At 41.4% G+C, this 17606-nt stretch overlaps 1 protein-coding gene across 2 annotated transcripts in view; it reads right to left on the reverse strand.

Annotated features, from left to right (window-relative positions):
* Nucleotides 1-15018, reverse strand: part of TAFA1 (TAFA chemokine like family member 1) — a 526286-nt gene extending 511268 nt beyond the window's left edge. The window contains exons 1-2 of one of the 2 annotated variants that reach the window (XM_061618676.1): nt 15006-15018; nt 11898-12018 (exon numbers count right to left, since the gene is read on the reverse strand). In XM_061618676.1, the coding sequence (XP_061474660.1) occupies nt 11898-12015 (118 nt within the window). In that variant the 5' untranslated portion in view covers nt 12016-12018; nt 15006-15018. Of the gene's footprint in view, nt 1-11897; nt 12019-14411; nt 14840-15005 lie in introns of those variants that run through there. The other variant, XM_061618675.1, reaches the window with a different exon arrangement.
* Between the last annotated feature and the right edge of the window lie 2588 nt (nt 15019-17606).

The raw sequence follows: 17606 nt of genomic DNA on the forward strand, positions 1-17606 counted from the left end.
TTGGAGGAACAAGTGATGACTTGTTTGATTGTCTGTGGCTAGGGTTGCCAGGCTTAGGGCCTGAGATTAATCCTGTATCTTTAGGAGAAGAGAAAGTCAGTCAAGTGCAGGTGTTCTTGCAACACTGTAATGGGAAAAAACACAAGGTGGAATTCTCCCTTCCCCCTGCACAACTTTTAAAGATACAGAAGACCTCTTGGAGGCCGGGCCTGGCAACCTATTTGGATGAAACCAATTATCTGGATCCATTTCAGTTGGGTTTCAGGCCTGGTTTTGGCATGGAAACAGCCTTGGTCGCCCAAGGTCCCTAGCAGGCCTGGCTTTGGCATGGAAACAGCCCTGTAGGATGACCTCTGTCGGGAGAGAGACAGGGGGAGTGTGACTCTGTTGATTCTCCTTGATCTCTCAGCTGCTTTCGATACCACTGACCATGGTATCCTTCTCGGGAGACTGGCTGAGTTGAGAGTGGGAGGGACTGCATGGTGGTGGTTCCGCTCCTACTTGGCAGCTTGGCTCCAGAAGGTGGTGCTTGGTGAGTTTTGCTCAGCACCCTGGATTCTCCAGTATGGGGTTCCTCAGGGGTCAGTTCTATCCCCCATGCTGTTCAACATCTACATGAAACCATTGGGTGCGATCATCCGGAGCTTTGGAGTACGTTGCCATCAGTATGCTGATAGCACACAGCTCTATTTCTCCTTTTCGTCTTCATCAGGTGAGGCTGTCAATGTGCTGAACCAGTGCCTGGCTGCGACAATGGACTGGATGAGGGTTTATAAACTGAGGCTCAATCCAGACAAGACTGAGATGCTGCTAGTGGGTGTTTTTTCTGACTGGATGGTGGATGTCCAACCTGTCCTGGATGGAGTTGCACTCCCCCTGAAGGTGCAGGTTTGTAGCTTGGGGGTTCTCCTAGAACCATCTCTGTCACTTGAGGTTCAGGTAGTGGTACGGAGTGCCTTCTACCAACTTCGGTTGGTGGCCCAGCTATGCCCCTATCTGGACAGGGATAGCCTCGCTTCAGTTGTCCATGCTCTGGTAACCTCCAAGTTAGATTACTGCAATGCACTCTACATGGGGCTGCCTTTGAAGATGGTTCAGAAACTGCAGCTTGTGCAATATGCAGCGGCCAGATTGGTAACAGGGACCATACGGTCTGAACATATAAAACCGATTCTGGCCCGCTTGCATTGGCTGCCTTTATGTTTCTGAGCTCGATTCAAGGTGCTGGTTTTAGCCTATAAAGCTTTACACTGCTTGGGAACACAATACCTGGTGGAATGTCTCTCCCAACATGAACCCACCCGTACACTACTCTCAACATCAAAGGCCAACCTGCGGGTGCCTACTCCGAGGGAAGCTGGGAGTCTGGCAACAAGGGAGAGGGCCTTCTCAGTGGTGGCCCCCAAATTATGGAATGATCTTCCTGACGAGGTGCACCTGGTGCCAACACTGTTATCTTTTCGGTACCAGGTCAAGACTTTCCTCTTCTCCCAGGCATTTTAGCATGTGTTTTTAAATTGCTTTTTTAAAATGTGTTTTTAAATGTGTATATTTGTTTTTAAAGTTTTTAATTTATTAATTTTAATAGCTTCGGCTATGGGGCGGTATACAAATGCAATAATAAGTAAATAAATAAATAAAGAGATCCTGAAACAAGCAGCCAGTATAGTACCATGACCCTTAAAGAGTTAAATGTTAGATCTTTGTATTATGGGCCAGAGATAGACTCCACTCCTTGGACTGTCCTTTACTCTGCTTTTCCGTTTCAGTTGTGTTCTCTACCCAGTCAGCAATAAATAAGTATATTTGTTTGCCAGCAGTAGAAAGTAGGAGTTTATTCTGCAGTTATTATAATGAATAGAGCAGGATTGGGTGTTACAGGGTGAAATAAAGAGTTAACTTAAAGTGATCTAAAAAAATATCTACCCTAAGTTACCCTTTACTCTTTCAAAGCACTTGCTATACTTATAATCATAGTGGCTACTTTCCCCTTTTTCTTGAGCATTTGATGGCAAAGGGTGAAACAGCCCTAAATGAACAGAAACACTGCTGTGTACACTACAGTTAGCTGGTTGGCTACTTAGCCTATAATTCAGGCCTAATTACTGATTTTCCCAGTGTGCACAACTCAGCATGAGGCCTTTTCAGGATTCAGAGACTCACAAGCATTTAGCAAATTTGGTTTTTCTTTGAAAAAGAAAGGACAGCTAACCTTAATTTTGATTTTAAAAAATTACATTAATTCTAGAAAAAATGAAAGCTGCAATTGTTCTAACGTATGCTTTTTAGGTGCTATGCATTTTTGTCTTTCTCTGAAAATATGTGTCATGAACCTAATATTCAGAAAAACATTTTGCATGTTTATCAAACATTTTTATAAGTTTGCAAAAGGAAGTCTATTATGCAGTAAATATTTTCCCCATATTTTAAGGACTCAGTCTCATCGGCTTCAACAAGAAAGTTATGCATATTGTTCTCAGCACCACTCTCCCTAAACGTTTGACTGTGGTTGCATTGTAATGTGCTCTTACCCTGTTTCTAAACCTGTTGTTGTGTATTATTGTTGTGATTCAAGGTTAAAAATAAATTTTTGAAAGAACAAACTACACACTAGTTTTTAACTTCTCAGTTATAGCATAAACTATTTTGTTGGTTTTATACTTTTTGGTACCCCCTTGTTCACTGTATCTTTAACATGTTTTTTTCTTATAAAACAAAAACTATGCTAGTTATTAAATTCCTGACATTCATACTAAATTTTCTGTTAACTTGATTTTTACATGACCATTATGTAAGTTAAGACACTCTCTGCATGGAGGAGGAGTGAGGGGGAAGGTCACTGCCTTTCCATTCCTCTGACCTGGCCCTCACATCTGCTCCACCAGTGACGGGGAGGATTAGCTGCAGCCATGTACACTTCCCAAAATGCCACATCTAGAAATGTGGCTGCCCCACCTAACAAGAAAGACTGGCTAGAGGGCTCCTGTGCAAGATTTACTTGAAGGCGATTCATTTTTCTGATGTCTTAACCATCTAAGCATGTCTTTCTGCAACCTTGCAACAGCAGTGTACAAGCCTCTCCAAGTACTGAGAAGCCCTGTTTGACACACACAAGCTTCCAAATTCAGATTTGTAGAAAGCAAAGCACAGCTTAATGTGTAAATGTGGAAGAGGTTAGCCACTAGAGCTTTTACCCAACATTGCTATGACAAGGCACCAGGAACAGCAAGCCACACAGTGGATTTATCTCTTTAGGGCAAGCCTAGCACAGGCATGCAGGCCAAATGTAAGCCACCTGCATCATGATATGCTTTTTGTTTATGCTGCCTTTCCAAGAACTGGGGGGAAAAACCAACCAGGGGATTGTCAAATGCCTGATGGGACACAATAAATGGGTGTTGTGGGTCACAACTTATGGAGGCCTACGTTCAGCTATCATAAAAAAAAGGCTATATGACTGTGAACTTCACAAATCTCCAGAATTTGCAATGATCATATGTTAAATATAGGATTTGGGTTGCAAAGCTTGGATATCTCATGCAATGGAATCCTTTTTCATGTTGTGCAGGTTATTTCTCTTCATAGGGACACAAGAAATCCAGAATTCATGCTGAAAAGAGTATTGCCAACCAGCCAAGATTTTATCAGTCCAACCAGTAAAACCATGTCCTGAGCATGATTGGAATGCTGGTAAATCCACATTATGGCAGCCTTCATCCATAAACAAAGCCAGTACCAAGTTTGAGGGGCCACCAAACAAGGTGTCCTGTTGTCCTTCCCACCTTGAATATCTCCTCCAGCGTCAGGCTTACCTTGGAGGAGTGGGTGGGCTTGGGAACCACCTACCATATTAAGTTCCCCCAGTGTGCTAGATCAACTTTGTTGTTGGGAAATATGGAGCATTGTGGGAAATTTAACATGGCAGGTGCCCTGATCCAGTTGCTGCTGCCAGAAAACCTTATGCCCAGTAGAATGGGCAAGAAGATCAAGACAGACATGACTCACCAGATTCCACCTTAGATTCAGTTTTGACCTACCAGATTTTGTCCTAGCTCTGGCCACAGCTAGAACAGACTAAAGGTCCATCTAGGCCAGTGTTCTTCAACTCTGGGTCCCTGATGTTGTTGGACTACAACTTCCATGATCCCTTGACCAATATCTAAACTGGCTGGGGTTTTATGGGAGTTGTAGCCCAACAACATCTGGGGACCCAAGGTTGAAGAATGGTAATCTAGGCCATTGCTTCCTACAAGCCACTTCACTAGACCTTGCTTCCTACAAGCCGCTTCAAGCACAGCAGCTATCCAAGGGTGTTAGGTGCTTGTGCCAGCACTGCCCATGACTCAACAGATTCCACCTGAGATTAAGTATTGACCTGCCAAGAATTTGTTCTGTCTCTGGCTGCAGCTGGAACAGACTAAAGGTCCATCTAGGCTATTACCTTGCTTCCTACAATGGCCAACCAGATGTCTCCAGGAAGCTCAAAAGGAAGTCATGAAGGAAATAACCTTTCCCTGCTCTTCCCTCCCCCCAGCAGCTGGAAGTATGCTTGTTGCAAACATGGAAGTTGCTTCTAGCCAGCATTATAAACTGCTGTTTATTGCCCTATCTGCTATGCATGTTTCAATCTCCACCTTAAAGCTGTCTAAAGAAGTGACCACCACCATACACTATGGGGCAGTAAATTCTGTAGCATAACATGTTGTGTGAACTGGAGATGGATGAATCTATCATTTCTGGTTTCTCTCAGTTTCTCATTTTGCCATCTTAATATCACCCAATTTCTGCATAGTTTGTGATTTATTTTTAAGTCTGCATGAAAAATTGTCTACACTTTCACAGGCATCTCTCCTAATATATGCATTTTTGGACACACATTTTCCTATTATATACATTGTTGAAAGCCATTTTCCCAATTCAGTGCATTTTTGTATGTTATTTTCACTAACCTATGCATTTTTCTGCTCATTTCCCCCTGACATATGCATTTTTGTACACATTATTTTGGTTAGAGAACCACATTGAAAAATTCAGAAAAGTCCAAAGATTGAGAGAAGGCTGTATTTGGGGTTGAGTATTCATTCAGAAAACATGAATTAGGTAGGCTTGCATTAAAATTTGATTATGCAAAGTAAATTAACTTCTCCCCGATCCCCCATGCTGTGAACCCACCAAAATTTTGTCAAGCTTCTGCCTCTGATTTAGCTCTGTTGCGTGACCCGGCCCAGGGGACCAGTATTTTTAAAATCAAAACTTAACATTTTTAGCTTGAAGTCAGGTTTAAAAGTAGACTTTGGATTTTCAGGTATTATCCCTGTGATACTTCATAACCGTTTGTGAAATGTTGTTTGGGAACTCTATTTGGGACTAAAGCAAAGAAATTAAAGCCATTTGTCCTCATTTATCCATTTTTAGTGAGTAGCAGGCTCATGTTTTCCTTCATGTTCTTTGTCCTTTTATTTTGAATATCCCTTGGTAGCTGACACTCCTTTGTAGACTTGCCTTTCTGCTACTGGCTTTACATGCTTGGTCTGTAGTGTTATACAATATCTTCAGTGACATTCACATTTCCATTTCCTGTATTTCCCCCTTTGTATGGCCATGATGGTTTCATATTTTTTAAAAGAATGTATCAGACTCACTTGCAGATTTGCATCTCGAGCATCCAACACACCCATTTCTACAAATCTGGAGGAAGTGGTTGAAACTTGAAGACCAACTCTAGCAGTTGACATATGTAAAATGAATCCATAAAACCCTATCCAAGACAGAATAGGAACAATGATTCACCAGGCATCAGAAAATGCAGATGGTTCTTGGTCAATAGAGGCCATTGGAATGTATTGAATTTGAACTTTAATTGCAAATACTATGACATATGACTGAAATACATTTATGTAAACAATACATAAATCTAAATATATTGTACCTTTCATGTACAGGCCAATTCACACAGTCCAAAGCAGTTCCATAAATTGTCTTCAGTCATGCATATATCATCAATCACATGGAGGAAATAAATATGTGGTCTGATGTGTTCCTGGATACAAATGTAGCTTCTCAAGAATGATTCCATTGTTCATTCTGGCACCTTGGGCCATTTCACCAAGTGCACAAGCAGCCATGACTATTGCTGGACCATGTGAACACCCACCATTTGAACCAAGCTAATAATATAAGCTGCAAGCACTTATGTTTACCTACATAGTCATGGTGCCATGCCTACACATGATGATTTTTTCTTACCCACCCTTCACTATAGGGAAGGTTAAAACAATATAGAAAGACAACAGGCTGTATCCAACTAAATCTACTCAGAGTTGACCAGTGGTTCTAAAGTTTTTTTGGGTCATGGACCCCTTTGAGAATTTAGTGAAAGCTGTGGACCCCCCTCCCAATCAATAAATACAATTTATTTTATTGCATTGGAAATGTTGTTTGTGTGTGTGTGCTTGGTTCATGGACCCCCTGAAGCCCATCTATGCCCCCCATGGGGTCCATGGACTACAGGTTAAGAATCTCTGGGGCAGATCCATTGAAATTAATGGGCATAAATACATTATTCCCTTAATTGTAATTGCCCTGTTCTGAGCATGACTAATATTGGAGACAACCTGCTTTTCAAATCAGCTAAAACATTTTATAATCAGAAGAATAGGGTGGGTCCTAATATATCTATATCTATGGAAAATGAAAATGGACTGCCTTCAAGTTGATCCCGACTTATGGCTACCCTATAAATAGGCTTTTCATGATAAGTGGTATTCAGAGGGGGATTACCATTGCCTCCCTCTGAGGCTAGTCCTCCCCAGCTGGCTAGGGCCTGCTCAGCTTGCAACAGCTGCGCAAGCCAGCCCATACCTTGTCCACAGCTGGGGGGGCAACTGGGCTCCTGGGACTATGCAGCTTGCCCATGGCTGCACAGGTGGCAGGGCACATAACCCCTGAGCCACTCACTGTGGGGGTGATCTTTAGCTGGCCCTTTACACCCAGGAGACACGAGCGGAGATTTGAACTCACAGACTCTGGAGTCCCAGCCAGGCTCTCCTCCCCACTGTGCTATACAAGCTCTATATCTACATCTACATCTATATCTATCAGGTGTTAAAGGCCAGAGCAGAATTCATATGACTACTTGAGTCAGCCAAGTTACCGCATGGAAGCCCAGAGATGATGCAGTTGTCTAAGAAATGATAAGTCTGAATCCTTTATGCACAATATGGATCTCATTTTCTTCTATACAGTAAAATCTGAACTTTTAATAAAATAAAATGATATTAACACACACACAGTATTTGGGGGGGGATGAGGTGCTGGTACTCATACCTTGATAAAAGTGGGTGCCAGCACAAATTGGCTGGCATGGGCAGCAAAAGTAAAGCCATATATATTTCATCCTAAGATTCTACATTGCTTTCATGTCATAGTGCCTTACAACAGATCATTGTATGCGTCCTCCCTCTACAAAAGTACTGTCAATCCAGTGAGCAATGGATTATCACTAGCACTTGCTACCTTGATAAATAAGAACCTGTCCAGTCTAATTCTATAACTGCACTGGGCCAGGAAGCTCTGACATGGCCCTCCATTAATTTGTTCATGTCTACCACTACCCACTCTTCACATAAAATGAAAATAGCTGTTCTTCTTGGGATTCCTTGAATGTTTCTATACTCTCATTTCTATGTGAAGTATTTTATTGAATGTGAAAAGATACTTTCATAAGGAAAAGACGATCATTTATATACCAGGAGGTATGGATTAGGGAAGTTCATTTCAGAAATGGCAAAGACTGAATTCTTCAAACCTCCCTATTTTATAGTAAGATAATGCCTATGCAATCTCAAGTAAATGTTGCATGGTTCTAGTGTGGATCGCTTACATCAAGCTTGTAAAGAGCCACCTCCTATCCCTTCCCATGACCCTAAGGAAAGCTGTACCAGCTGGTTGAATGTCAGAATGCATGGATGCAGCATTGTTGAATGCAACTGTCCAAATTGACCTTAATGATGTATTTAGTTTCTTTCAGTACCTATATTCTCATGCAACATTGAAATGGAACAGTTGTGCAGCAGAAGGCAAGAAGGATGAAAATGTCATAGCTACCTAGGCAAAGAAAACCCAAGTAGCATTTGTATCCACACTCACTTTTATCCTTTTTCAGATCAGTAGTAGTGACATTCTAATTCAGTACATTCCCAGTGACTTCAAAAGCAGCTGATGCACCTTGGCAATGCTTTATAGTGGTAATAAGCATAAGTAATCACAGTGTAAATAGTGTCCTCCCCACTCTCCTCCAAATTTTGGGTTATATCCAACTAAATTATTTCATGTGTGCAAGGAATTCCACTTAGGCAACACAGCTTTCCCTCCCTCTCTCTGCACTCAGCTCCCAAATCTGCTCCAGAGGGTTGGGGAAATCCCAGAACAGATTTGAAGGTGCAGGGGAGGAGAAAGACATGAAGTTCTGTTGCACAAGCATGTCCTTCTGTCCATGGGACAACTTCATTGGATACAACCCATAATAATTGCTTTTATTGCTTCAGTTCAGAGGTGGCAAACCAGGCAAGGATACTCAGCCAAGCACAAAATAGAATGATATGTAGGGAAATCAAATCACATCCCACACTGGTGTAATGGATGTGGAACAGCATGCATTACATCATTTACATCTCAAATCTAAGGTTGTTTTGTGGAACCATCAGAACAGCAGTAGCTGTGAAGCCACCTGTGGCATCCATGGTTCCCTGGATAAGATACATGTGTATTTGTACTTATAACTTTAATGAAATGCATTAAAAAACAACATATGCCCCATGTTCTTAGTTCCAAAATCACCAGCCTAACATCCACTTGAATACTTTCTCCCACACGCTCTATTTAAAGTTAAATTCAAAAGGAATAGATGAAGTCCACTAAATCATATATTTAAAATGCTGTGCACTGGTCTTTAAAAACTATCTTCAATTTATCAAGTAAAGGAGGCAGAAGATAGAGTGAGACTTGTCTTCTTTAATTTTCCTGCATTACTGTCAAGTTTTTTTTAATTGTTTGGAAGGCCGCTTCGTTCTTACAAATTAAAGACCCTACAAAGAATTATGGACTAAACCGCCAGGAAATGTTGGGAGGTTGTAACGGTTTGGGTGGAGGTATGCTAGACAATTAATTACAGCTGGGTTTTTAAAACCTTATTAAATATAGAAAAAGCCTTCTAGTACAACAGTAAGAAATGAGAAAATTATGCATTGATTCATCTTCTCCAATTCTTTATTCACTTTTTTTCCTCGATGCAGTGTTTTAATCTTCCTTAAACAGCGGCTAACTGAAAGTGGCTAACTCAAAGTAAATGATGCATTCCTAATAATATAAATATGAAAAATAGCAATTGCTTGGGGACTGCAGCTGAATATATTAACATCTCTGCTCATTTTCATCACTGACATATTTTTGTTTCTTTTTTTATGCTGTGGAACCCCCCACTTGCAATCTTATATCAGATGACAAATTCACGGATTATATAGCATAGCGAGTGAGATAATTTTCATACTGTGACAACAGAAATTTCATAAAAACCTCTAATTCCATCTTCCTAAAGGACTCTCGATGTCTTCTCCTATCCAGACATGGAGCAACCTCAATCAATGGTGAGCATTTCCATCAAATTCCACTCATCTGTCAATGCAGCGGCTTATTTCTTGAGAGACTGAAATTGGCTGCCTGGGATCAGAAGACCATCAATCTTACTCATGTAGGGCACAGGCTGCCTGCTTCAGAAAGTCTTGCAAGAGGAAAATCTCTGCTGTTCCTAAGCAGGTGATGAGGCAGCTGGAAAGCCTTCACTCTGTATCACAGCCCCAATGAAAGATATATTTCCCATTTCCCCAATACTTTGTAAGCGCCCCATGTCGTATTCTTCTACCTTCATAAAGGAGGTGATTTTTCAAGGTTAGGCAAATGCTGAGAACCAGCGAAAGGTCTGTCCCTCTCTCTCTCTTTTCTCTCACCATATCACTTCTTTCAACTGATGAAATGAGATTACATTTTCCTTTTGACTATTTATTTATTTAGTGGCTTGCTTATCCATTGTGCCACCATTGGTGCCATATCACGGACTGCAGCTCTACTACCTTTCTGTTTCAATGAGTGCTTTGTTTACTTCTCCTGATGACTCCCAGAGAAAGACATCTACACTGGTTGTCTACCTACCACTGATCAATTAAAATGACAGTTAATGAAGCAATGAGAAGTACAGGATTGATCAAAGTATGAGATTCAAAATATGGAGCATAGAATGCAATCTGTCGTATAGCATAGCTATACAAGTACAATGATAAGAGCAGAACAACATTCCTATGCAACTCTCATTCAAGGGCTTTATCTAGAGGATGGAAGGATTGTCAAAAAGCATTACGGAGAAATTACTCATTGATGAGTAATTTCTCCATAATGCTTTTTGACATTCCTTCCATCCAATTTCTAAGACGTTTATAAAGTCAGAAGATCCTTAGGCTATTATTTGCTATTACTTCCTGGCCTAGAGGACAGCTATAAAGAAAAAGGAACCCTTTCATCATCCACATCAGATTCAATAAAGACTCATAGCTGAATCTTACATCTGTTGGAGCCATGGTGGTATTCTCACAATCTACAGTGCATCATCACTACATTTCACCTTTGAAATTCTAAGAAAAAGAAAAAGCTCACCTCTTCTCCTGTAAGCAATGGCCTTCTCAACTTGCACTATATGCACTGTATACACATTGATCATTTCCTGGATATTAAACCCATGAAGTAAGTTCCAAATGAATGGTCATCTATGAAATATTACATTGTTGATTTCCACTTGAGGAATGACGATGCAATTCAATGCCTTAGACACAATCTTACCTTAATCAATTTCTATTACCAGCTCAAAAAATCCTTTTTGCACCTTTCAGCCATTCAGCATCATTGAAGATATTGCACCCTTTACCATCAAAAAAATATTGTTCACCTTATCACACATCTCCCTGTAACCACAAACAGCGATATTTGACAAATGCAGGCCATGTCACACCATTGTTCACACTCAGCACAATCATTCTGGGAAGAATAAGTAGTTACATAAGGCTTGAATGGAAGTGCGTCTTGAAAGTATGGAGTGGGTGGAAATCCTAGGCACACTTACCAGGGAGTAAGCTTGACTGAATACAGTGGGACTTACTTCTGAGTAAATTTGGATAGTTTGTGCTGCAACTTTGTTCAGGGGATTTCACCACATTCTTGATTGTAGTCGGGTATAATGCATAATTATTGGGGCACATGTGTATGTATGAGTTTGTTTTTCTTCTTCTACAGATGTTAGAGAAAATAGGTTACTAAAAAAATTGTGATTGTCTTTTCTTTTCTCCTCTGTTCCCCATAATGGCAAGCACTGGGCACTTCTGAATGCAAACATCAGGTTCTTTATGTTTTTTTAGTGGGGGAGGGAATTGTGCCTCAGTTGGCAAATGTACAGGAAATAAAAGTAGTTTAATTATATATTTTTTCTCCACAGGAGAAAGAAGTCTTATTCTCTTACCACTCACTCACACACACACACACACCAACAGTGTAAAAAAGAAAAAAATCTACATTATAAACTAAATAGGTTTCCCACAGTGATCCTCCTGTGTAATCTGAGAAAACTGACAGAAACACGCCCCTCCCCTCTAAACAGGTAGAAAACTTTCACAGCAGGAGAGCAAATATTTAGTTGATTACATTGTTATACAGGCAAGTAACTCATAGAACCTCAGGTGTGACACAGAATGTAAATAATACATTTCAGATATATAATACACATACTCATACATCTCTGTTCTGCTCCAAAATATTACAGTGGTTGCATCCAATAGCATCCTTGTGACTGGTCCTACCTGGTCTGTGCAGATGCTGCTGCTGGAAAGTGTGGTGAAATGACCCCTGACAGAGCAGCATGGCGCAGGCACTTATCCATAAATACAGGACCCAGGACATTGCAGAGACCACGGCCATTCTCTAAAGGAAATAGTAGACAACAATTAGCATCCACACATCCAGCTTCCATTCGGAAGCTCTTTGCATCTGAACCATGTTAGAAGGAAAAAGGCAATAGCATTTTCCCCAGTTCCCACCCTTTCCTTCAGGCTGCAGCTGTCAGGTGACAAAGGAGTATGTCCAAAGGAACGCAAGAAAGATGTCTGCTTCTAGATTGACTTTTAATAATTCAGGGACATAAATGAAAGTGTTGCTAAAAGAGGCCCAAGGTTAACCAAAGCCAAGGTGCATCTGATGAAGGAGGTCTGAGCCTACCAAGCTCATGTCACACATTACATCCCCTATCCTTTCACATTCTTAAGATAGGAAAGTCTTAAGACAGGAGTGAAGAAATCCCGGCTCCATTTCATTATTTTATTGCACTTTCAAGGTGTGGGGGGGAAAAATCTAGGCAAGTATATATCTAATGCATAGCTGTATTTTGGCAGGCAAGTATCTTGAAGTATGGCCCTTATTTTCAAGAAACAATATAACATCATAGTGAGTGCCATCTCAGGGTGCCATTCACACCTCACAGTCTTCCATTGACCAGGAAAGCTGAGCGTTATAGCTGCTATATGCTTCTGCAGGCTACATCTCACAATCTTACAGTGCCTATGCATACCTACAGAAAGACTAATATAGATGAGCCCTCTCAGAATTCATAAAGCACATCATAAATAGTAACTTGACATTCAGCGCCAAGATGCATTTTAAGCACACTCTGCCTTGACAATCTGGCAAGTCTAATACCTCTCCAATAGGGGCTGCACTGTTTTTAACTTCTAAGGCCATTAATTTTTAATTGCAATGTTGTCTGCTAAGCAAACTAATTGTTTCTCAGAACCCTGTTCCTGCAATCCCCAGATTAAAACAAAACAAAACCAGTTTGCAAGACTAGACTGAATGTCCTAAATTACAGAGGAAGGAAGGAAGGAAGGAAGGAAGGAAGGAAGGAAGGAAGGAAGGAAGGAAGGAAGGAAGGAAGGAAGGAAGGAAGGAAGGATATTTCCAGAAATCAAACTATATCAAAAATAGGAAGGAATCTTCATTACAAGATCCCAGCTTCTCCTCTAGAGGATAGCTACATTCCCAAGGCTTGGTTGTGCTGTGCACTGTCCAGTTCTTTTAACAACACCTTCTGCTGCATTCCACATTGCCAAATTAATCAAACTTCAGGCATGCTCCTTAGTCAGCCAATGACAAGATGACATTTTTATCTAATAATCCAATCAGCTGAACATCTTTTTTTTTCCTCAGAGGAAGGGAGAAAAGATATTGGAGCTCAAATAAACCTCTTTTATCTCTCATGCAAAACAGCTCTCTCACTTTTAAAATATTTTATGGAGGTTGGATTTAGACTACAAAAAAGATCCAGAAGTGATCCATTGAGTCAGGGTTGGTTAACAGCTGAAATAACCACTGTCAGATCAGTCAGGTGTGTGTGAATATCAAGTGCAGCCAAGAACATCATCATCATCATCATTATTATTGGCATGATCTTTGTAACCATCACTTTTGAGGGGAAAAACAGAAGCAAAAAAAAAAAAAGCTGAACGGATCAAAGACAACTTTTCAGCTCCCAAGGAGAGAGATAATTAACAGCAAAATCACAAAACCTTATTTTCATCAGCAGGATGCCCTTTAATTCTCTGCTCTGTGTTCTTTGATGTGCTCACCCAGTATGTAATAGTTGTTCACTTCTCCCTGCTGTTTACTTTTGACATACCCCCCCCTTTTTTATTATTATTTCCCTAACCCACACCAACACAACGCTGCTCAAATGCAGCCCTTCCCTTTCGGGCATCTCCCAAATGCACTTCGAGTTGGATTTAGACACAGATTCCTCTCCCCTTTTTCTTTTTTTGTGGGGGGGTATTCTGATGCAATCAGCAAAGAAATGTAAAGGAGGAAGGGAGACTTTAAAAAAAACTGGGGCTTGAAGTTCAAGCAGAGAAGTCTTCGTATTTCAACAGAGAGACGCGGGGGGGGGGCTTCTAGAGCTTTTCGGGTTGATCTCTCTCATGATCTTTCCTCCCAGGGAGCATCGTCGTGAACTACACTGAAGTGATGACTTTTAAATTCCCCCCCCCCGCGCTCCGCCGCCCCAACACTTTCCGTCTTAGTCTCCCAACCACCACCCTTCTTCAGACAGTATTATTTGAATGAACTTTCCGCTAAGCTTTCTTCGGGTTTCTCCCTGGCTTGCTCAGACTGCTCGCTCGCTCTCTTTCCCTTGCCCCCGTCTCTCTCTCCCCTTTCCTGTCTACCAAGAGCTCATCACGGGACTGCTAACCATAACCAGGATTCCTGGCTGAGCCACGCTGCTTCCTAGCAGCGGCGATCCAAAGTCCCCCGGCCAGCGCCGTCCTTACCTGAGGATTCCAACCCAAAGCAAAGCGCTCTAGTAGCGTTCATTGGAAAGATTTCGCGCTTTTCTTTAAAAAATCCATCCGCACCACCATCGGGGATTCAAGAAGAAGGGTTGGGGGGGTTGGAAGGCAGCTTCACCAGTGATCTTCTTGAGCACGATTTCTTCTCTTTCGGACGAGCGAGACAATTTTATTTTCTTTTATTTGCCTCTCTTTCTCGTGGACAATCCTCCGCCAAGAGCGACGAAGACATCCAAGCTCGCTCTTGCCGTCCCTTGTCTCTCCCAGGCGGTCAGAAAAGTAGCCAAGGGTTGAGGGGTGGGCGCCCTGTCATTTTCACCTTTAAATCATCTCGGAGCGACACCTTCTGCTTGACGAGACCTTTGAAGTGATCTTGAGATAATTTGCAGCTTCCAGGCCACTTGAAAGAGGAGGATTGGTGGGTGTTTAATGACAGACCAACCCCTCTCAGTCCCCCTCCCTCCCTCTCTCTCCCTCTCCAATCTACTCAGCGCCGAGTAAAAAACAGATGTACGTAGAAAAGCACAGATCGGCGGCTGTACCGTGCTGTTAAGTACCGATCGTCTGTTTCAGTACCTCCGTGGCTTGGGAAAGTCTCACACGTCTTAAAGTGACATTAGCCTTCTTCTTGCAAGCAGCAGCCCCGAATTGCCTCGCCTGCCCACTCCTCCTTTACACCCACGGAGACTGCTTTGTAATCCCGGGCAGGTCTCTCGGCATTTGTGCGACATAAGCTGTGCAAAGTCAACCTGAGGCTCTTCTTCTTCCACCACAAAAGAGAGGGGAGGAGTTTTGAATCCGCTCGAGATTGGGCAAGAAAGCATCTACAGTCAAACGTGGAAAGGCAACTTTTTTTTTTAATAGCAAAGACAGGCACCAAAAAAGTCATCAGAGAAAAGGGGGTGTCTATCTGTGAATCCTGACCCTTTTTATAAATATGACAGACTTTTCACCTGGGAGAATGCTGACTATCTCAGATGAATTTCTGAATGTCTCAAAAGAGGCGTAAATGGATTTGTGGTACCTTAAAGATGAACCTGTTTTATTGAGGCACCAGCACCCACTTCATCAGGCATTTGTGGTGGATAAACTCTCTTCATGCATCCATAGGAGGAGACTCTAGTCCATGAAGGATGGAGATCTGTTAGTCTTTTAAGAGGACACAGGATTCTTGGTTTTGTTGCAGCAGACTAATAGGGCTGCAACCTCTAGAACAGGTGTGGGGACCCTTTGGCCCTCCAGATGTTGCTGAACTACAACTCCCATCAGCCCCAGCAAGCATGGCCAATGGCCAGGAATGGTGGGAGTTGCCATTCAGCAACACTAGGATGGCCAAAGTTCTCCACACCTGCTCTAGATGTTGTTGTCACAATATATGTTACAGTGAATGTCTGAGATTTGATTCCAGATTGTTGTGAATATCCAAAAAAATCAGTCACTTAAATGTGATTCATCTGGGTACATCTGGAAAGTGGGCAAATTATAATTTTGGACATAACTAATATTTGTGTGTGTGTAATTAAAGTACAGCAAACGTCCAAAAAGTTAGCAACTGTTGGCACTCATATGGGCATACTACACCAGTGAATGCTGACCGTCACAATTAGTCACAATCGGGCAATACCTTTATTATGGCTAACCAATATGTCACAAAATGGTGGCAAGCTTTCAGGTTCTCCAGAACTCTTCATCAGGCATGATTTTAAACAAAGCGGGGGGGGGGTGAGGACAAGCCCTGCTTTGTGCAACAGATTTCCTGATGAAAAGTTCTGGAAAACTCAAAAGCTTGCTACAGTTTTGTGACATTTTGGTTGATCCTAACAAAGATATTGCCAACTATAAATTTTGGAGTTTGTGTTCTTAAGGACAATCACAATTAGATTAAGGTCAAAATGCATTTGCATGTCTCTGAGTTTTTGGATATTTGCAAAAGTTGTCTAGGATTGTTGACATTCACATGTGAAAGGCAAATCTCACCAAACTGACTCAAATGATTAAAAAAAAACCACAACAAACAAGCCAACACCCTGAACTGTTTGATGTTGACAAAGCATTTTGGATTTGAGAGGCTGGAGGGCAAAGGTAATTTGCAAATTGGTAAAGACATTGGAAGAATTAAGAGATTTGGTCCCATACTGAATGTGCTTTCAAAATGTGTATCCTTTGCCATGAGCAAAAATCATGGGCATAACCCAGCCAAAAGTAAGTACTCTTATTTCCCATTGATTTCAGTGGGGCAAGTGTGTATACACATAAATCTGCTCTGTTGGGGTTCAATGGGGGAGTGTTTAATTTTGCAAGATCATATATACAGTCTTTTCTAATTGTGAAATAGTGCAGGATATGATGAGAAAGAATAAAGTCACTTCCCTTTCCTCAGAATCCTTCCCTACTATGAGAACTTGACATGAATAACAATTTATTGCAGTCATTTATTTGCTGCCAACAACTTAAGTGGCCATCTACAGGAATGAACTCATTTCCCTTCCCCCCCTTCTCATATATTTTCCTGACAATAATGACATTAAAGCAGCAATTCTGTGCACACATACTTGAGAGCAAATCCCACTGATCACAGCAGAGCATACTCCCAAGTAAACACACACAGGATCGGGTAATTTGGCCTTAAGCATGCTTATTTGAACATCAGTTCCTTAAACTTAATGGGATTTCCTTTGCAGTAAACATGTGTAGGATGAGGGTGCAGCATTTCATATCAATACAAGTTCTTGGCATAAAGGCATACAACAGTGGCCAGCACTGCAGGCTACACTATAAAAGACAAGTTCAAATTCCCTATAACACTCACACTGGCTTCAAGCCACAAACAATTTCATCCACAGTATTTCTGCACTGAATCCTACACTGGAACTACTCTAGAATAGGTGATTTATGAATGGCAGTCTGTTATCTTTTTTTTTTGAGAAAATGCTATGCTTACCGGATTTTTTAAAAGAAAAATCCTGTAGTACAGTAATCACATTCATGCCAATAACCTTCTTTGCTAAGATTCACAGATGTCAACTAGCAAAGAAAGGAGTATAAAGAGGATGTAGTGCAGTCGCTTCAATGACTTTTAATGTTTCCTTTAGCACTATTATATTTTATTGTGTAATACAGTATATATAAAGAGACTGAGACGGTTCTCTCCCCATCATCACCCAAGACTGACTTTGA

This window comes from Rhineura floridana, chromosome 3, assembly GCF_030035675.1.
Source record: "Rhineura floridana isolate rRhiFlo1 chromosome 3, rRhiFlo1.hap2, whole genome shotgun sequence".
NCBI lineage: Eukaryota > Metazoa > Chordata > Lepidosauria > Squamata > Rhineuridae > Rhineura > Rhineura floridana.